Genomic DNA, 22,153 nt, shown 5'->3' on the forward strand with positions numbered 1-22,153 from the left:
TCTTGTGGTTTGAAGTCTTTTATTTTTGTTTTTAACGCTACACAGGAACACATTTTTTTATGTTTTTTACAAGAAATCATTTCAATCTGTCAAATGTATTGCAAAAGAAAGAAATCAGTTAAAATGCACCTTTTTTGACATTGGAGGCCACATTTAATGAGTTGGTGCACTACCTAAAATGATTTGACAGGCCACTATAAAATGACCTGTAAGGCCTCCTTAAATGTGGAGTAACATTAAAGGACATGGCATGACGCCATAAAATGACTTTGAAAGCCACAATAAAATGACATAGAAGGCCATAAATATGGTCCGTCACCTCATTTTAAAACGGCCTTCAATGTCATTTTATAGTGGCCTGCCCTATCATTTTAGGTGGTGCAAAATGTCATTTAATGTTGTTTTTTAATTTGGCCTTCAGATTCATTTTATTGTGGCCCGCCAAATCATTTCATGTGGTTCACAACATTTAATGGGGTCCGGCGCGTCATTTTAAGGTGGTCTTCAATGTAATTTTATTGCGGCATCATGCCAAATAATTTTAGGTGGTGCAACACATCATTTAATGTCAACTTCCACATTTAATGTAGCCTTCAGTGTCATTTTATCATGGCCTGCCTTATTATATTATGTGGTACACTCATTTTCATGGTTTTTAACAAGAAATTATTTCTGTCCGTCAAATTTATTGCAAATGAAAGAAATCTGTTAAAATGAATTGGAGGCCACAATAAATGATCTGGTGCACTACTTAAAATTATTTGGAAGGCCACAATGAAATGACTTTAAAGGCTAATTTAAAATGATGCAGAAGACCATGCTAAATGGTGTGTAACAACATTAAAGGATTCGTCAGGCCACATTTAAAATGACATTCAAGGCCATTTTAAATGTGGAGTAACATTAAAGGATTTGCCATGGCACCATTAAAATGACTTTGAAGGCCACAATAGAATGACATTGAAGGCCACTTTAAAATGATGCAGTAGACTACGTTAAATGATTTGGCAGGACAATAAAATGACACTGAAGGCCACATTAAAATGATGTAGTAGACCTCGTTAAACGATTTGGCAAGCAACTATAAAATGACATTGAAGGCCACAATAAATGTGGAGTAACATTAGAGGATTTGGCATGGCACCATAAAATGACTTTGTAGGCCACCCTAAAATGACATTTAAGGCCACATAAAATGATGCTGAATGATTTGGTGCAATATTATAAGGTGGATTTCAATGTCATTTTGAATTGGTCTGCCAAATCCTTTAATGTTCTGCCACATCATTTAATGTTGTCTTCAATGTAATTTTATTGTGGCCTGCCATATCATGTTATGTGTTGCACCAAATTTAAGATGGTCCGTCGCGTCATTTTAAATGGCCTTCAATGTCATTTAATAATGGCCTTCAATTTCATTTTATAGTAGCCTGACAAATAATTTTAGGTGGTGCCCCGCATCATTTATAGTGGCCTTAAGTGTCATTTTATGTGGTGCAACACATTTAATATGGTCTGTCGCGTCATTTTAAATTGGCCTTCAATGTCATTTTATATTGGGCTGCCAAATCATTTTAGGTGGTACACCACATCATTTATAGTGGCCTTCAGTGTTATTTTATTGTGTCTTGCCATGTCATTTTATGTGGTGCACCACATCATTTCATAAGGTCTGTCGCCTCATTTCAGCTTGACCTTCAATTTCATTTTATTTTGGCCTGCCAAATCATTTTAAGTAGTGCACCGCATCATTTATAGTGACCTTCAGTGTCATTTTATTGTGTCCTGCCATATAATTTTTTTGTGGTGCACCACATTTAATATGGTCCATCGCGTCATTTTAAAATTGCCTTCATTGTCATTTTATATTGGCCTGCCAAATCATTTTAGGTGGTGCACCGCATCATTTATTTTGGCTGTCAGTGTCATTTCATCGTGGCCTTCCATATCACTTTATGTGGTGCACCACATCATTTAATATGGTCCGCCGCATCATTTTAAATGGCCTTCAATGTCATTTTATATTGGGCTGCCAAATCACTTTAGGTGGTGCACCACATCATTTATAGTGGCCTTCAGTATCATTTTATTGTGTCCTGCCATATAATTTTTTGTGGTGCACCACTTTTAATATGGTCTGTTGCCTCATTTTAAAATGGCCTTCAATGTCATTTTATAGTGGCCTGCCAAATCATCTTAGGTGGTGCACCGCATCATTTATCGTGGCTGTCAGTGTCATTTAAAGTGGCCTTCCATACCATTTTATGTGGTGCACTACATCATTTAATATGGTCCGTCGCATCATTTTAATCTGGCCTTCAATTTCATTTTATTTTGGCCTTCAGTGTTATTTTATTGTGTCCCGCTGTATCATTGTATGTGTACCACATCATTTATAGTGGCCTTCAGTGTTATTTTATTGTGTCCTGCCATTTCATTTTATGTGGTGCACCACATTTAATATGGTCCGTCCCGTCATTTTATATGGCCTTCATTTTCATTTTATATTGGCCTGCCAAATCATTTTAGGTGGTGCACCGCGTCATTTACTCTGGCCTTTAGTGTCATTGTACTGTGTCCTGCCATATCATTTTACGTGGTGCACCACTTTTAATATGGTCTGTCGCATCATTTTAGTATGGCCTTCAATTTCATTTTATAGTGACCTGCCTAATCATTTGACGTGGTGCACCACATAATTTATAGTGGCCTTCAGTGTCACTTTATATTGGCCTGCCATTTCATTTTATGTGGTGCACCACATCATTTAATATGGTCTGTCGCCTCATATTAGCTTGACCTTCAATTTCATTTTATATTGGCCTGCCAAATCATTTAATGTGGTGCACCATATCATTTAATATGGTCTGTCGCCTAATTTTAAAATGGCCTTCAATGTCATTTTATAGTGGCCTGCCAAATCGTTTTAGGTGGTGCCCCACATCATTTATAGTGACCTTCAGTGTCATTTTATTTTGTCCTGCCAAATCATTTTATGTGGTGCACCGCATCATTTATTGTGGCTTTCAGAGTCATTTTACTCTGGCCTTCCATATCATTTTATGTGGTGCACCACATCATTTAATATGGCCTTCAATGTCATTTTATATTGACCTGCCAAATCATTTAATGTGGTGCACCGCATCATTTATTGTGGCTTTCAGTGTCATTTTATGGTGGCCTTCCATATCACTGTATGTGCACCACATCATTTAATATGGTCCGTCACGTCATTTAAACTTGGCCTACAATTATATTTTAGTGTGGCCTGCCAAATCATTTTATGTGGTGCAGCACGTCATTTATAGTTGCCTTCAGAGTTATTTTATTGTGTCCTGCCGTTTCATTGTATGTGCACCACATTATTTAATATGGTCCGTCGCGTCATTTTAATTTGGCCTTCAAGTTCACTTTAGAGTGGCCTGCCATTTCATTTTATGTGGTGCACCACATCATTTAATATGGTCTGTCGCCTCATTTTAGCTTGACCTTCAATTTCATTTTATAATGGCCTGCCATATCATTTTATGTGGTGTACCACGTTTAATATGGTCCGTCGCGTCATTTTAACCTGCCCTTCTATTTCATTTTAGAGTGACCTGCCAAATCATTTTAGGTGGTGCACCACATCATTTATATTGGCCTTCAGTGTCATTTTATTGTGTCCTGCCATTTCATTTTATGTGGTGCACCACATTTAATATGGTCCGTCCCGTCATTTTAAAGTGGCCTTCAATGTCATTTAATACTGGCCTACCAAATCATCTTAGGTGGTGCACCGCATCATTTATGGTGGCCTTCAGTGTTATTTTATTGTGCCCTGCCATATCATTTATGTGGTGCACCACATCATTTATTCTGCCCTTTAGTGTCATTTTATTGTGGCCTGCCATATCACTGCAGCCTGAACATATTGACTCAGCGTAACGGGCAAATAGAGCGGTGTGCAAATCTTCATTTAAATGTCAGGTTGGCTCCGCCCACATTCCCGCCCCCCTTCTTTCTGGAAGCGCACAGGTCCTGCAAAAACCAGGGTGCAGAACTGGGCCTCATCCTCACGCTTACCTCATGACCTCTGGCTGGGGGATCGATTCCCAGGCGTCGTCGGCCCCAACCTAAGAATAGGACGCACCGTGGAATTGTGTCAATGTTCCTATTTCCAGGCACCTTTTTCTCACCTCAGACTCGGAGCTCAGTTTAGCGTCGTCGCCTCCCCAGCATGTGTCGCCGTCTCAGTTTAGACCCCGAGCCCTTCTGGCGTCCTCCGCACGCCCGCGCCGACTTCCAGGCCTCTCCATTCGCCCATTCATCCAATCATCATTTTCTTTTATCAAAGAAAACCTCCTATCCCGTGATGTCAGCCGCCGTGTCACAAAGCCCCGCCGTGACGGGTGGATGACGAGGTGGCCTGTGATCTCCCCGAGGACCCCGGAACACTGGCACGCTCTTCGTTTTCCAGGCCGAAATGAGGTAAAAAAAAATGAGAAGCAAGCAAGGACCCAAGGAAAAGACAACAGGTAGAAATATAAAGTCAACCTACCAAAAAAAAAAAAAGGACAAAAGACGTAGACTATAGAGTTCTCCCACTTAAAATGATGACAGAGGTCTGTAATTTTCATCATAGGTACACTTCAACTGTGAGAGACGGAATGTGGAAAAAAAATCCAGGAATTCACATTGCAGGAATTTTAAAGAATTTATTTGGAAATTAAGTATTTGGTTAACCATTCAAAGCTCTCACTGATGGAAGGAGGTTTTGGCTCAAAATCTCACGATACATGGCCCCATTCATTCTTTCCTTAACACGGATCAATCGTCCTGTCCCCTTAGCAGAAAAACAGCCCCTAAGCATGATGTTTCCACCCCATACTTCACAGTAGGTATGGTGTTCTTGGGATGCAACTCGGTATTCTTCTTCCTCCAAACACGACGAGTTGAGTTTATACCAAAAAGTTGTATTTTGGTTTTATTCTCCCAATCTTCTGCTGTATCATCCATGTATCCATTTTGGTATCAACTCAACTCGTCGTGCTTGGAGAAGGAAGAATACTGAGTTGCATCCCAAGAACACCATAACTACTGTGGAGCATGGGGGTGGAAACATCATGCTTTGGGGCTGTTTTTCTGCTAAGGGGACAGGACGATTGATCCGTGCTAAGGAAAGAATGAATGGGATTTTGAACCAAAACCTTCCATCAGTGAGAGCTTTAAATGGTTGACAAAATACTTATTTTCCACCAAAATTTACAAATAAATTCTTTAAAATTCCTACAATGTGAATTCCTGGATTTTTTTTCCACATTCTGTCTCTCACAGTTGAAGTGTACCTATAATGAAAATTACAGACCTCTGTCATCATTTTAAGTGGGAGAACTTGCACGATCGCTGGCTGACTAAATACGTATCGGGGGTTGTCTCCATACCAATATTTTGTTACCGGTACCACAAAAAAATGGCTTTATTTTAACAAAAAAAATCTTACAGTATAATAAACATCCATCCATCCATCCATTTTTTACCGCTTATTCCCTTTTGGGGTCGCGGAGGGCGACGGCGCCTATCTCAGGTTCAATCGGGCGGAAGGCGTCGTACACCCTGGACAAGTCGCCATCTCATTGCAGGGCCAACACAGATAGACAACATTCACACTCACATATGTTTCTTATTGCAATTTAGTCCTTAAATAAAGTAAAAAATATCAAAGTTGTCCTCTGCATTTGACCCATCCCCTTGTTTGGAGGTGAAGGGAGCAGTGAGCAGCAACAGTGGCCGCGCCCGGGAATCATTTTTGGTGATTTAGGCCCCCCAATTCCAACCATTGATGCTGAGTGCCAACCAGGGAGGTAATGGCTCCCATTTTTATAGTCTTTGGTATGACTCGGCCGGGGTTTGAACTCACGACCTACCCCTGGGAGGCGAGGGGAGCAGTAAGCAGCAGCAGTGGCCACGCCCGTGAATCATTTTTGGTGGTTTAACCCCCAATTCCAACCCTCGATGCTGAGAGCCAAGCAGGGAGTTAGTCTTTGGTATGACTCGGCCGGGGTTTGATCTCACGACCCTCCAGTCTCAGGGCGGACACTCTAACCACAAGGTCACTGCGCCGGTAGAACATACTAGACAACTTGTCTTTTAGTAATAAGTACTTCATGTACTTAAATAAATGAATAAAATGTACTTAAATAAATAGTGAACATGCTGGACAACTCGTCTTTTAGTAGTAAGTACTTAATGTACTTAATCAAATAAATAAAATGTACTTTAATAAAATAGCTAACTTCTAAACAACTTGTCTTTTAGTGGTAAGTTAATAAATAAATAAAATGTTCTTAAATAAAATAGCAAACATACCAGACAACTTGTCTTTTAGTAGTAAGTACTTAAATAAAATGTACTTAAGTAAATAAATAAAATGTACTTAAATAAAATAATGAACATACTAGACAACTTGTCTTTTAAGAGTAAGTAAGTACTTAAATAAATAAATAAAATGTGCTTAAATAAAATAGTGAACATACTAGATAACTTGTCTTTTAGTAGTAAGTACTTAATGTACTTAAATAAATAAATAAAATGTACTTAAATAAAATAGTGAACATACTAAACAACTTGTCTTTTAGTAGTAAGTACTTAATGTATTTAAAAAAATAAATAAAATGTACTTAAATAAAATAGTGAACATACTAGACAACTTGTCTTGTAGTAGTAAGTTTTTAATGTACTTAAATAAATAAATAAATAAATAAAATGTACTTAAATAAAATAGCGAACATACCAGACAACTTGTATTTTAGTAGTAAGTACTTAATGTACTTAAATAAATAAATAAATTGTACTTAAATAAAATAGTGAACATACTAGACAACTTGTATTTTAGTAGTAAGTATGTACTTAAATAGATAATGAATAAAATGTACTTAAATAAAAGAGTGAACATACTAAACAACTTGACTTTTAGTAGTAAGTATGTACTTAAATAGATAAATGAATAAAATGTACTTAAAAGACTGAACATACTAAACAACTTATCTTTTAGTAGTAAGTAATTAATGTACTTAAATAAATAAATGAAATGTACTTAAATAAAATAGTGAACATACTAGACAACTTATCTTTTAGTAGTAAGTACTTAATGTACTTTAAAAAATTAATAAACTGTACTTAAATAAAATGGTGAACATACTAGATAACTTGTCTTTTAGTAGTAAGTACTTAATGTACTTAAATAGATAAATAAATAAAATGTACTTAAATAAAAGAGTGAACATACTAAACAACTTGTCTTTTAGTAGTAACTACATAATGTACTTGAATAAATAATAAAATGTGTTTAAATAAAATAGTGAACATACTAAAAAACTTTTCTTTTAGTAGTAAGTACTTAATTTGCTTAAATAAATAAATCAAATGTACATAAATAAAATAGTGAACATACTAGACAATTTGTCTTTTAGGAGTAAGTATGTACTTAAATAAATAAATAAAATGTACTTAAATAAAATAGCGAACATACCAGACAACTTTTCTCTTAGTAGTAAGTACTTAATGGACTTAAATAAATCAATGAAATGTACTTAAATAAAATAGTGAACATACTAAACAATTTGTCTTTTAGTAGTAAGTATGTACTAAAATAGATAAATAAATAAAACATGCTTAAATAAAAGAGTGAACATACTAAACAACTTGTCTTTTAGTAGTAAGTACTTAAATAAAATGTACTTAAATAAATAAATAAAATGTACTTAAATAAAATAGTGGACATACTAAACAACTTGTCTTTTAGTAGTAAGTACTTAATGTACTTGAAAAAATAAATAAAATGTACTTAAATAAAATAGTGAACATACTAAACAACTTGTCTTTTAGTAGTAAGTACTTAATGTACTTAAAAAAGTAAATAAAATTTACTTAAATAAAATAGTGAACATACTAGACAACTTGTCTTGTAGTAGTAAGTTTTTAATGTACTTAAATAAATAAATAAAATGTACTTAAATAAAATAGCGAACCTACCAGACAACTTGTGTTTTAGTAGTAAATACTTAATGTACTTAAATGAAATAGTGAACATACTAGACAACTTGTCTTTTAGGAGTAAGTATGTACTTAAATAATTAAATAAAATGTACTTAAATAAAATAGTGAACATACTAGATAACTTGTCTTTTAGTAGTAAGTACTTAATGTACTTAAATAAATAGATAAAATGTACTTAAATAAAATAGTGAACATACTTAAAAAAACTTTCCTTTTAGTAGTAAGTAATTAATTTACTCAAATAATAAAATCAAATGTACTTAAATAAAATAGTGAACATACTAGATAACTTGTCTTTTAGTAGTAAGTACTTAATTTACTTAAATAAATAAATAAAATGTACTTAAATAAAATAGTGAACATACTTAAAAAAAACTTTCCTTTTAGTAGTAAGTAACTAATTTACTCAAATAATAAAATCAAATGTATTTAAATAAAATAGTGAACATACTAGACAACTTGTCTCTTAGTAGTAAGTATGTACTTAAATAGATAAACAAATAAAATGTACTTAAATAAAAGAGTGAACATACTAAACAACTTGTCTTTTAGTAGTAAGTACTTAATGTACTTAAATAAATAAATAAAATGGGTTTAAATAAAATAGTGAACATACTAAAAAACTTTTCTTTTAGTAGTAAGTACTTAATTTACTTAAATAAATAAATCAAATGTACTTAAATAAAATAGTGAACACACTGGACCCCTTGTCTTTTAGTAGTAAGTACTTAAATAAAATGTACTTAAATAAATAAATAAAATGTTCTTGAATAAAATAGTGAACATACTAGACAACTCGTCTTTTAGTAGTAAGTACTTAAATAAAATGTACTTAAATAAAATAGTGATCATACTAAACAACTTGTATTTTAGTAGTAAGTAAACAAAGTAGTAAGTAAGTAGTTAGTAGTAAGTAAAAAAAAGCAAGTAGTAAGTAAGTAGTTAGTAGTAAGTAAAAAAACAAAGTAGCAAGTAAGTAGTTAGTAGTAAGTAAACAAACAAAGGCTCCTAATTAGTCTGCTGACCTATGCAGTAACATATTGTGTCATTTATATTCTATTATTTTGTCAACATTATAAAGGACAAACTGTAAAAATATATTAGTAATCTCCTTATTCATTTACTGTTAATATTTGCTTATTTTCTGTTTTAACATGTTCTATCTACACTTCTGTTAAAATGTAATAATCACTTATTCTTCTCTTCTTTGATACTTGACATTAGTTTTGGATGATACCATGCATTTAGGTATTGATCCGATACCAAGTAGTTACAGGATCACACATTGGTCATATTCAAAGTCCTCATGTGTCCAGGGACGTATTTCCTGACTTTATAAACATAATATGATTTTTTTTTTTTAAAGGAAAAAAGATTTTGTGGTGATAAAAAATATCGATATAATTATAGTAGTATCGACCAGATACGGTATTGTACTTGGTATCATTACAGTGGATGTCAGGCGTAGATCCGCCCATTTGTTTACATTGAGAAGCGCTAACTTGCTGTTAGCGGTTAGCTAGTTCACCCACTGGGAGGTGAGGGGAGCAGTGAGCAGCAGCGGTGGCCACGCCCGGGAATCATTTTTGGTGATTTAACCCCCAATCCCAACTTTTGATGCTGGGTGCCAAGCAGGGAGGTAATGGGTTTCCATTTTTATAGTCTTTGGTATGACTCGGCCAGGGTTTGAACTCACGGGCGGACCCTCTAACCACTGAGTTGGTTGAAACCAACGGATGGGTCCAAAAATTCCGGTGTGGGGCGGATTTTTTAGAGGGAGGGGTTTCATCAACCGGATATTTTCCCTATAGCAGTTTTTCTCATACTTTTATCATCAAGTATCACCTTAGAAAACTCTCCAAGTAGCACCATAATGAGTGAAGTGAAGTATATTTATATAGCACTTTTCTCTAATGACTCAAAGCGCTTTTACGTAGTGAAACCCAAAATCTAAGTTACATTTAAACAGGCGGGTAAAGTGTCTTGCCCAAGAACACAACGGCAGTGACTAGGACGGCGGAAGCGGGGATCGAACCTGGAACCCTCAAGTTGCTGGCACAGCCAGTGGACCAACCGAGCTACATTAAAATACAGTAGTGTAGTAGGACTACATATTCATTAAAAACAAGGCAGAGGTTTTAATTAACAAATATAGTTAATATTTTTGGTCACTGTAGCTTTACACCAAGTTTGAACAGTAACACTGTGTTGGAATATTTAATTAAGTAATCATTTGGCGTACCACAAGTATATTTAATATTTTTGGCCACTGTAACTTTACACACAGTTTGAACAGTAACACTGTGTTGGAATATTTTATTAAGTAAGTATTTGGCGTACCACAAGTATATTTAATATTTTTGGCCACTGTAACTTTACACACAGTTTGAACAGTAACACTGTGTTGGAATATTTTATTAAGTAAGTATTTGGCGTACCAAATTAAGTAATTACATGGCGTACCAAAAGTATATTTAACATTTTTGGCCACTGTAACTTTACACACAGTTTGAACAGTAACACTGTGTTAGAATATTTTATTAAGTAATTATTTGGCGTACCACAAGTATATTTAATATTTTTGGCCACTGTAACTTCAAACCCAGTTTGAACGGTAACACTGTGTTGGAATATTTAATTATTTATTTGGCGTACCACAAGTATATTTCATATTTTTGGCCACTGTAACTTCACACCCAGTTTGAACAGTAACACTGTGTTGGAATATTTAATTATTTATTTGGCGTACCACACGTATATTTCATATTTTTGGCCACTGTAACTTTTTACACAGTTTGAATGGTAACACTGTGTTGGAATATTTAATTAAGTAATTATTTGGCGTAACGCAAGTATATTCAATATTTTTGGCCACCGTAACTTTACACACAGTTTGAACAGTAACACTGTGTTGGAATATTTTATTAAGTAATTATTTGGCGTACCAAATTAAGTAATTATATGGCGTACCAAAAGTATATTTAACATTTTTGGCCACTGTAACTTCACACACAGTTTGAACAGTAACACTGTGTTGGAATATTTAATTAAGTCATTATTTGGCATACCACTAGATGGAACCCTCGTACCACTATTGGTACGTATACAACAGTTTGAGAGTCACTAATATGTCTCCTAATAGGTACCATTTTGGGGACCTTATACCGTCTGTTGAAGCACAGTACGTCTGACTATGGTACCTAAAATCCATCAAGCGGTGCGGCTTCGTAGCTTACCAAAGTTGTACTGAAACATTTCGACGGATTTATGAGTGCCGTATGTAATGTTCCATTTTCCCAATGAAACAACGTTTTTGTGCTGCTTGCTTACGGGCGCTTGCTCGCGTCATTTATTGAACAGGCGTCAACCTGCAGTTCACAGGTATCTCTTATGTGTGACTGGTCACACTTATCGTACCCAAAAAAAAATCCCTTCGAGGTTGGTAAGCACAACCGGAATTAATACGTACGTTATGCGCAATAGGGTTATAAAGCGCACCGTCCATTTTTGAGAAAATGAAAGGGTTTTAAGTGCGGCTTATGGTCCCAAAATGACGGTACATTATAATAAGGATTCCGTTTTCGGGCAACAATAAGCCCGTACAGTATCAGCACATATTTACGACACACAAAAACATAATTGTGCTGCTCCTTAGTCCAGCATACCGTGCGGGTGAAGCTGTGATGGGGTGGGGGTCTTTCACTGCAATGGTCTCACTGGGGTGTTTACAGCCAATGCATGGAGAGCGCGGATTCTAGATCAGGATTGTTATGGTTAGGGCAAGCAAACACATTCCAGTGGTTGGTCCGTTCTGGCTCTCAAACCGATCATCATTTTGCCTTGCAGAGCGGAAAGCTTCTCTAAGATGTTATCCAAGATGCGACTGTTCGACTCCAGCTTCGGAGATCCTAGTCAAGGCCGTTGCGTCCTTGGGCAAGACACTTCACCCACCTTGTTCCCAGTGGTGCTCACACTGGTGTACGTAATGAATGTTTGGCGGTGGTCGGAGCCGCCCTTCCGTCAGTCTACCCTAGGGCGGTTGCTGCTACTAATGATGCTTACCACCATCAATGTGTGAATGTGGAGTGACTGTATAATGGGTACTCAGCTCTCTGTGAAGCAAATTGAGTGCTATAAATGTGATTTTTATTTTTATTTTTATTCATCTCAACAGGACTTTTCTGGATAAATACAGTTAAAACATAATTAATCGTAATCAAAGGAATACATATGATGGATGAAATAATAATTTAATTGGAACTTGATACAGTTCTGTACTGCATGTATTACATTTCATAAAATGCCCATATTTTTTCACCACACTCAATTTTTTATGTAAAAAAAACAATATTTTTTTCTGGTTCTCAGGATGAAATAATAATAGTACACTGTATTGCCAAAAATATTTGGTCACCTGCCTTGACTCACGTATGAACTTGAAGTGCCATCCCATTCCTAACCCATAGGGTTCGTTTGCAGCTTTTACAGCTTCAGCTCTTCTGGGAAGGCTGTCCACAAGGTTACGGAGTGTGTTTATAGGAATTTTCCACCGTTCTTCTAAAAGGTCACACACACTGATGTAGGTCGAGAAAACCTGGCTCTCAGTCTCCGTTCTGATTCACTCCAAAGGTGTTTTATTGGGTTCAGGTCAGGACTCTGTGCAGGCCAGTCAAGGTTATCCACACCAGACTCTGTCATCCATGTCTTTATGGACTTTGCTTTGTGCACTGGTGCACAATCATTTTGGAAGAGGAAGGGGGCCCAATCCAAACTGTTCCCCACAAGGTTGGGAGCAGGGAATTGTCCAAAATGTTTTGGTATCCTGGAGCATTCGATGTAACTTTCACCTGGAAAACAACCCCACACCATTATTTTTCCTCCACCAATGCAGTCCAAAATGTACTTTTCTCCTGGCAACCTCCAAACCCAGACTCGTCCATCAGATTTCCAGATAGAAAAGCGTGATTCATTAGTCCAGGGAACGTGTCTCCACTGCTCTAGAGTCCAGTGGCGACGTGTGTTACACCACTGCATCCGACGCTTTGCATTGGACTTGGTGATATAAGGCTTAGATCCAGCTGATTGGCCATGGAAACCCATTCCATGAAGCTCTCTGGGTACTGTACGTGGGCTAATTGGAAGGTCACATGAAGTTTGGAGCTCTGTCGCAACCGACTGTGGCAGAAAGTCTTTGCACTATGCGCTTTAGCATCCGCTGACCCCTCTCTTGTCAGTTTACGTGGCCTACCACTTGGTGGCTGAGTTGCTGTTGTTCCCAAACTCTTTGTGTTTCTTATAATAAAGCCCGCAGTTGACTTTGGAATATTTAGGAGCGAGGACATTTCACAACTGGATTTGTTGCACAGTTGGCATCTTATGACAGTTCCATGCTGGAAATCACTGAAAGCGGCCCATTCTTTCACAAATGTTTGTAGAAACAGTCTCCATGCCTAAGTGCTTGATTTTATACACCGGCCCACGTGATTAGGACACCTGATTCTCATCATTTGGATGGGTGGCCAAATACTTTTGGCAATATAGTGCAGTGTTTTTCAACCACTGTGCCGTGGCACATTAGTCTGCCGTGGGAGGTTTATATAATTTCACCTATTTGGGTTAAAAATATTTTTTGCAAACCATTAATTATAATATTTTTGTTATAGTCTAATAGTCTTTTATACTCAAATTATACTCTAGTTGTTGTTGAGAGTCGGTGCTATCGAGAGCTTGGCAGAGTAACCGTGTAATACTCTTCCATATCAGTAGGTGGCAGCAGGTAGCTAATTGCTTTGTATTGATTAATTGATTAAAACTTGTATTAGTAGATTGCACAGTGCAGTAAATATTCCGTACAATTGACCACTAAATGGTGACACAAAAATTTTTCAACTTGTTTAAGTCGGGGTCCACGTTAATCAATTCATGGTAATGCAGATGTCGGAAACAGCGGGAGGCAGGGTGCAGGTAAAAAAAAAGTTTCTTGGGTAAACCAAAAATAAACAAAAACGTGAGTGCCCCTAAGAAAAGGCATTGAAGCATAGGGAAGGCTATGCAGAACAAAACTAAAACTGAACTGGCTACAAAGTAAACAAAAACAAAATGCTGGACGACAGCAAAGACTTACTGTGGAGCAAAGACGGCGTCCAGGACGTACATCCGAACTTGACATGACAATCAACAATGTCCCAACTGAGACGGATAAAAACAACTGAAATAGTCTTGATTGCTAAAACAAAGTAGATGCGGGAAATATTGCTCAAGGGAGGACGTGAAACCATACTTGCCAACACTCTGGAATTTTACGTGAGACTCCCGAATTTCAGTGCCTCTCCCGAAAATCTCCCGGGGCAACCATTCTCCCGATTTTCACCCGGACAACAATATTGGGGGCGTGCCTTAAAGGCACTGCCTTTACCGTCCTCTACAACCTGAAAAGGAGACTATTATATAAATCTCCGTCATCCATAGGTTTATCTATAACCCATAAAGTAGGCAGGCACGGAGCTATTTCTCAGCGCTTGTTTATTCTAGCCGGCACGTTAATACACTGACATGCAACATCCGGATCCCCATCATGCATTGCTTCGAAACAACGGCAAGTAGTAATGTCCAAAAAAACATTACAGAGAAGAGACATGGCGACGACGAGTAAGAAGAAGAAATACGCTTGCAAGTTCCAAAATGATTGGAAAAAGAATAATTTCAGTTGGTTTAGCTCGGGTGGTTTAGCTCGGTTGGTAGAGTGGCCGTGCCAGCAACTTGAGGGTTGCAGGTTCAATCCCTGCCTCTGCCAACCTAGTCACTGCCGTTGTGTCCTTGGGCAAGACACTTTACCCACCTGCTCCCAGTGCCACCCACACTGGTTTAAATGTAACTTAGATATTGGGTTTCACTATGTAAAGCGCTTTGAGTCACTAGAGAAAATGCGCTATATAAATATAATTCACTTCACTTCACTTCACTTCATCCAGGACAGCTCGAAGGGGAAGGGGTTCGGTGCCTGCAAAATTTTGTAGATCAGACTTCTCCATTGAACGCGGGGGCCGAACGGATATACTCATTCATGAACTGATTATTTATGTATATATATATTTATATAAGAAATACTTGAAAATATATACACATGGGGCGGGATAGCTCGGTTGGTAGAGCGGCCGTACCAGCAACTTGAGGGTCGCAGGTTCGATTCCCGCTTCCGCCATCCTAGTCACTGCCGTTGTGTCCTTGGGCAAGACACTATACCCACGTGCTCCCAGTGCCACCCACACTGGTTTAAATGTAACTTAGATATTGGGTTTCACTATGTAAAGCGCTTTGAGTCACTAGAGAAAAGCGCTATATAAATATAATTCACTTCACTTCAATTCACTTCAAGGTTGGCAAGTATGGCTTTGGCTCCAAAAAAAGGTTGAAAAACTGATATAAGTGTATTTTTTTCAAAGCTGTTTGTGTGGTACAGTTAGTCGCCACTAGGAGGCGGCAAACCCTCCTGTCTCAACTGGAGCCCGCTAAGCCCCGCCCTCTGCCCCGCCCTCCGTCGTTCCCCCCGGGACACTGAAGACGCCCATAGCAACGACCACACTTCGCCGCGTCGAATAAGACACCCATGCCGCCCGAGACGACGGATTAAACACCGCTTCTTCGTGGCGGTGACTACCAGAGCTTTCCAGGGGGAAAAAGTGGGGATGCGTCGGCCAGTCTGCGCCGTTAGCACGGGGCGTGAGCACCGCTCGCTGGCTTGTGTTGGATAGCCGGCCCGCCGAAGACGAGCCAAGGAGGACAAGAGAGTTCCCGGCCAGTCCGGTCGTCGCGTCGCCGTTTGCTGTTAACTACAAAGTCAGCTCGACGGGGGGAATAAAACACGGGAATGGTGCTCTTGGTCGAGTCGCTTTTTAGACAGAAAAAGGCGAGGGGCGCCGGGGCAACACCGGCCAGCGGTAATATTTGGACTTTAACGGTTTTTAGGAGAGTCGGTGGACGATTGTTTTGTGGCTAGCTGGCTAGCTCGCTGAGGGGAAGGACCACCCTGCTAATGTTAGCAGCCGACACGAAACATTCGTTTAAACAAAGCCGAATTAATCACTAACTTTTTTTGTAGGAAAACATATATAACTTTTTTTTCCTCTACCGTTTTTTGGGACTTTTCTTCACTTCGGATGCTGGCATCACAAACTATTTACAAGCATGATGATCATAAGCAGAAAACTAGAAGGCCCTATAGCAACAGGTAACAAAACTACTTTTATTAAATGTATGAGTGTTCTTCTTTTTGCTGTTGGTCTTCTTTTGGATTTGTAACTGTCATTAACAATCATTGAAAGTCATTAAAGGGATTTTGAGGGTAATGAAGGGCTTAAATTACATTAAAAAGTATTAAATACATGTCCTGAGGCATTAAAAATGCATACAATTTTAACTGGCTACAAAAAGGACAACAAAACAAACCACCCGATCCAGGTTTTTATCCATTTCGGTATAAGGACGGCGTAGAGGGTCCCTGGTTCAATCCCCACCTAGTACCAAACTCATCACGTCCGCTTTGTCCTTATCAAGACACTTCACCCTTGCTCCTGATGGGTGCTGGTTAGTGCCTTGCATGGCAGCTCCCTCCATCAGTGTGTGAATGTGTGTGTGAATGGGTAAATGTGGAAGTAGTGTCAAAGCCTTTTGAGTACCTTGAAGGTAGAAAAGCGCTACCCATTTATCATTTATTTATAAAAACTGCACTTCAGAATGTTCAATATTAATTGAAAAAGTGTTAAATAAATGTCCTTGGGCATTAAAAATGCATAGATTTCTAATTGGCAACAAAAAGGACAACAAAACAAACCACCCGATCCAGGTTTTTATCCAAGTCGGGAAAAATTTCAATATTTATTGAAGTGCCAACATATTGAGAGTCAATCAATCAGTGGTTTGTGCAGCCCATTGAGACACTTGTGATTCAGGGCTACATAGATAAACATTGATTGATTGATATTGAGAGTCCATTTTATTTGAATTTTTGTTTGCCTAAGGCTGGTTAATGCTTACAGGTTTTCCATAGGTCATCAAAAAGCATTAAAAGTCATTAGGGTGGATTTTGCTCAAAGGAAGGCCTTAAATGGCATTTAAAAAAACATTAAATATGTTTTCCAGCGGTATTGGAAAAAGTCATACAATTGTAATTGGCAACCAAAATGACAACAAAACAAACCACCTGATCCAGATTTTTATCCAACTCGGGAAAAACTGCACTTCAAAATGTTCAATATTAATTGGAGTGCCAACATATTGAGAGTCCATTTTATTCGTGTGTTTGTTTGTCTAAGGATAGTTAATGCTTACAGGAGTTGTTCCATCGCTCATCAAAAAGTATTACAAGTCATTAACGTGGATTTTGCAAGAAGGAAGTCCTTAAATGGCATCAAAAAAACATTAAATATGATGTCCAGAGGTATTTAAAAAGTCATACAATTGTAATTGGCAACGAAAACAAAACAAACCACCCTATCCAGTTTATCCAATTGGGAAAACAAAACCCAAACCGCACTTAAAAATGTTCAATATTTGCTTACATAAGGGTCATCAAAAAACATTAAAAGTCATTGAGTGGGTTGTGCAAAAATGACGACTTTAAATGGCTTTAAAAGGCATTATATATGATGTCCTGAGGCATTAAAAAAGTCATACAATTAGCAACACATACGACAACAAAACAGACCACCTGACCCAATTTATCCAATTGGGGGGAAAACTGCACTTCAAAATGTTTTATTAAAGTGCCAACAAATATTGAGTCAAATTTTATTTTGATGTTTGTTTGCCTAAGGCTAGTGAAGTTACTGACAGTCTAATTACATAGATTAAAAAATCCACTGTAATGTAAAATATGTTCATTGCGTTTGAAAGAGTTACCTGCATTATGTTATTTTATATTATGATTAAATTATCGCTTAATTTGGCTATAGGTAATGTACATTTTTTAACTCTTTGACGTTATCATTGTCAATTGCTTACAGAAGGTTTTCCGTAGGTCATCAAAAAGCATTAAATGTCATTGGTGTGGATTTTGCAAGAAGGAAGGCCTTAAATGGCATTAAAAAACATGAAATATGATGTCGAGGTATTGAAAAAGTCATACAATTTTAATTGGCAACAAAAACACAACAAAACAAGCCACCCTACCCAGTTTATCCAATTGGGAAAAAAAACTGCACTTCAAAATGTTCAGTATTCGCTTACATATGGGTCATCAAAAAGCATTAAAAGTTGTTAAGTGGGTTGTTCAAAAATGACGACCTTAAATGGCTTTAAAAAGCATTATATATGATGTCCTGAGGCATTAAAAAAGTCTTACAGTTAGCAACAAAAAGACAAAACAAACCATCTTTCCCAGTTTATCCAATTGGGAAAAAACTGCACTTCAAAATGTTTTATTTAAATGTTTGTTTGCCTAAGGTTAGTTAAGTTATTGAACATCTAATTACAAAGATAAAAATAAATCCACACAAATGTTAAAACATGTTTATTGCATTTCAAAGAGTTACCTGCATTATTTTATGTTATATTATTAAATTAGTGCTTAAGTTGGCCACAGGTAATGTAAACTTTTCAACTCTTCAACATGATCATTGTCAAATGCTTACTGAGGGTTTTCCATTGGTCATCAAAAAGCATTAAAAGTCATTAAGTGGGTTTTGTGAAAATTAAGGCCTTCAATGGCATTAAAAAGCATTAAATATGATATCCAGTGGCATTAAAAAAGTCATACAATTGCAATTGGCAACAAAAAGACGACAAAACAAACCACCTTACCCAGTTTATCCAATGGGAAAAAACAGCTCTTCAAAATGTTCAGTATTTGCTTACATACGGGAAATAGGTGATCAAAAAGTAATACAAGTCATTAAGTGGGTTTTGCAAAAATAAAGGCCTTAAATGGCATTAAAAAACATTGAATATGATGTCCAGAGGCATTAAAAAAGTTGTACAATTGCAATTGGCAACAAAAAAAAACAACAAAACAACCCACCCTACCCAGTTTATCCAATTGGAAAAAAAAATGCACTTCAAAATATTCTGTATTTCTTGAAGTGGAATTTTTTCTTGAAGTGCAATTTTTGCCAACAAATATTAAGAGTCAATTTTATTTTGATGATTGCTTACCTAAAAATAGTTAAGTTATTGACCATCTAATTACAAAGATTAAAAATTCCACAGTAATGTAAAATATGTTTATTGCGTTTGAAAAAGTTACCCTGCATTTTGTTATTGTATATTATGATTAAGTTAGCACTTAAGTTGGCCACAATTAATGTAAACTTTTCGACTCTTCAACGTTATCATTTTCAAATTCTCGCAGACGGTTTTCCACAGGTCATCAAAAAGCATTAAAAGGTGGATTTTCTAAAAATGAAGGCCTTAAATGGCATTAAAAAACATTAAATATGATGTCCAGAGGCATTAAAAAAGTCACACAATTGCAATTGGCAACTAAAAGATAACAAAAAAATACATCCTACTCAGTTTATCCAATAGGGAAAAAAACTGCACTTCAAAAATAGATATATAGTACTTTATTGATTCCTTCAGAAGAGTTCCTTCAGGAAAATGAAAATGTTAAGTATTTATTGAAGTGCAATTTTTGCCAAAAAATATTGAGATTCCATTTTATTTTGATGATAGTTTTACCTGTTTGGGATGTTAGTTATTGACCCTCTGGTTACAATGATTAATAATACTACAATAATGAAGAATGTTTAATGCGTTTGAAAGGGTTACTTGTATTATGTTATTGTATATTATGATCAAATTAATGCTTAAGTTGGCCACAGTTAATGTAAACTTTTCAACTGTTTAACATTATCATTGTCAAATGCTTACATTGTAGTGTATGCAGACAATTGCATGCTTCTGACTATATATAATGTTCTGCAGTAGGACATGGGCAGTATATTTGTTTTAAGTGGCAATAAAAGTATTAAATTAGATTTGCTGATACTTGCAGAAACCCTGTTCGCCCTTGGGCAACTCTTTCCATTTACATAAATATCTTGTGCCAGAAATGGCTTTGTATGGTCATTTATTTTCTTGGCTGTGGGCTCAAATGTCACATCCTGGCAATTTGTGGACAGGCAGCAGACCTACGTCTAAATGAAGTAGTTATTTCTCAACATGTAAACTTCTCAACATGTCAACGCCAACTGTTATCCCAATGTTTTGGCAGACATTTCAGGACATTCTTCTTTTTCTTATTTTCCTGCTGTTTGGCGATATAATTGCTGTCTTTTCACACTGACTTTGTGTGTGTGTGTGTGTGTGTGTGTGTGTGTGTGTGTGTGTGTGTGTGTGTGTGTGTGTGTGTGTTGTTGTAAATAGTTTCGACTTATAGTTCATTTTTGCTGTCACGTGCACCCTGCTGTTAATGTGAGGTCATACTGATAGGTGCAATGATAACATTACAAAGAACCCGAGCCTCGCTGTACTACCCAGAAACACATTTAATGACACACATGTGCTTGACCTTTTGTCTTTGTTGTGCATTTGTAACATAAAAAACAAAGTCACAGTAACGTAAGTATTCACAGCCTATGCCATGAAGCTCAATAGCGAGCTCAGGTGCATCGTCAGTTGGTTGAACATGATTTAGAAAGGTACACACCTGTCTAAGGTCCCATACTTGACAATGCATGGGAGAGCACAAACCAGGAAGGTTTGTCGACGGAATGGTCTGTAGACCTCCGAGACATGATTATCTCGAATCACAAATCTGGGGAAAGGTGCAGAAAAACATCTAATGCCTTGAAGGTCCCATGGTTTGTCGACGGAATGGTCTGTAGACCTCTGGACATGATTGTGTCGGATCACAAATCTGGGGAAGGGGACAGAAAAACATCTGATGCCTTGAAGGTCCCAAGGTTTGTCGAAGGAATGGTCTGTAGATCTCCGACACATGATTGTCTCGAATGACAAATCGGGGGAAGGGTACAGAAAAACATCTGATGCCTTGAAGGTCCCATGGTTTGTCGACGGAATGGTCTGTAGACCTCCGAGACATGATTAACTCGAATCACAAATCTGGGGAAGAGTGCAGAAAAACATCTGATGCTTTGAAGGTCCCAAGGTTGGTCAAAGGAATGGTCTGTAGACCTCCGAGACATGATCGTATTGAATCACAAATCTGGGGAAGGGTACAGAAAGACATCAGATGCCTTGAAGGTCCCAAAGAGCGCAGTGGCCTCCATCATCCGTAAATGGAAAAAGTTTGGAACCACCAGCACTCTTCGTAGAACTGGTTGGCCATCGAAACAGAGCGATCGGAGGAGAAGGACTGTAGTCAGGCAGGTGTCCAAGCACCCGATGGTCACTCTGTCAGAGCTACAGGAACCTTCCAGAGGGACAACCATCTCTGCAGCAAATCCACCAATCGGGCCCGTATAGTAGCGTGGCCAGCCGGAAACCGTTTCTTTGTAAAAAGTTTGCCAAAATGCACCTGAAAGACTCTCAGACCATAAGAAACTACATTCTCTAGTCTGATGAGACAAAGATTGAAGTCTTTGTCGTGAATGTTTTGAGGAAACCAGGCACCACTCTCCACCAGGCCGATACCATCCCAACAGTGAAGTATTGTGGTGGCAGCATCATGCTGTGGGGGTGGTTTTCAGCAGCAGGAACTGGGACACTAGACAGGATTGTATTGTAAATAATGTTTTTATTTCAGACATGTTAAAAAAAATAAAGAAAAATAAACCCAAGGCAAAATAGAAAATATGAATAAACAGTATAAATAATAAGATAGAGAGAAATATGAATGCAGTATGACACAGACACATCCTGGATGAAAAGCAACACTTCCCATTCAACCTGTAGAGGTGCTGCAAAGAGGAATGGTTGAAACTCCCCAAAGATGGGTGTGCCAAGCTTGTGGCATAAAGACTTCAGGCTGGAATTGCTGCCAAAGGTGCATCGACTAAGTATTGAACAAAGGTTGTATGCACAATGAAGCCATGCCTGGGCGATATAGCTCGGTTAATAGAGTGGTCGTGCCTACAACTTGAGGGTTCCAGGTTCGATCCCTAGTCACTGTCGTTTTGTCCTTGGGCATGATACTTTACCCACCTGATCCCAGTGCCAC

At 37.5% G+C, this 22,153-nt stretch overlaps 1 protein-coding gene across 1 annotated transcript in view; it reads left to right on the forward strand.

The window, feature by feature from the left end:
- The first annotated feature begins 15,586 nt into the window (after nt 1-15,586).
- LOC133569961 (dual specificity tyrosine-phosphorylation-regulated kinase 2-like) overlaps nt 15,587-22,153 on the forward strand; it is a 51,072-nt gene continuing 44,505 nt past the window's right edge. Inside the window, exon 1 of the mRNA XM_061922523.1 lies at nt 15,587-16,264. Within this exon, the coding sequence (XP_061778507.1) occupies nt 16,222-16,264 (43 nt within the window). The 5' untranslated portion in view covers nt 15,587-16,221. The remainder of the gene's footprint in view (nt 16,265-22,153) is intronic.

This window comes from Nerophis ophidion, linkage group LG16, assembly GCF_033978795.1.
Source record: "Nerophis ophidion isolate RoL-2023_Sa linkage group LG16, RoL_Noph_v1.0, whole genome shotgun sequence".
Classification (NCBI taxonomy): Eukaryota; Metazoa; Chordata; class Actinopteri; order Syngnathiformes; family Syngnathidae; genus Nerophis; species Nerophis ophidion.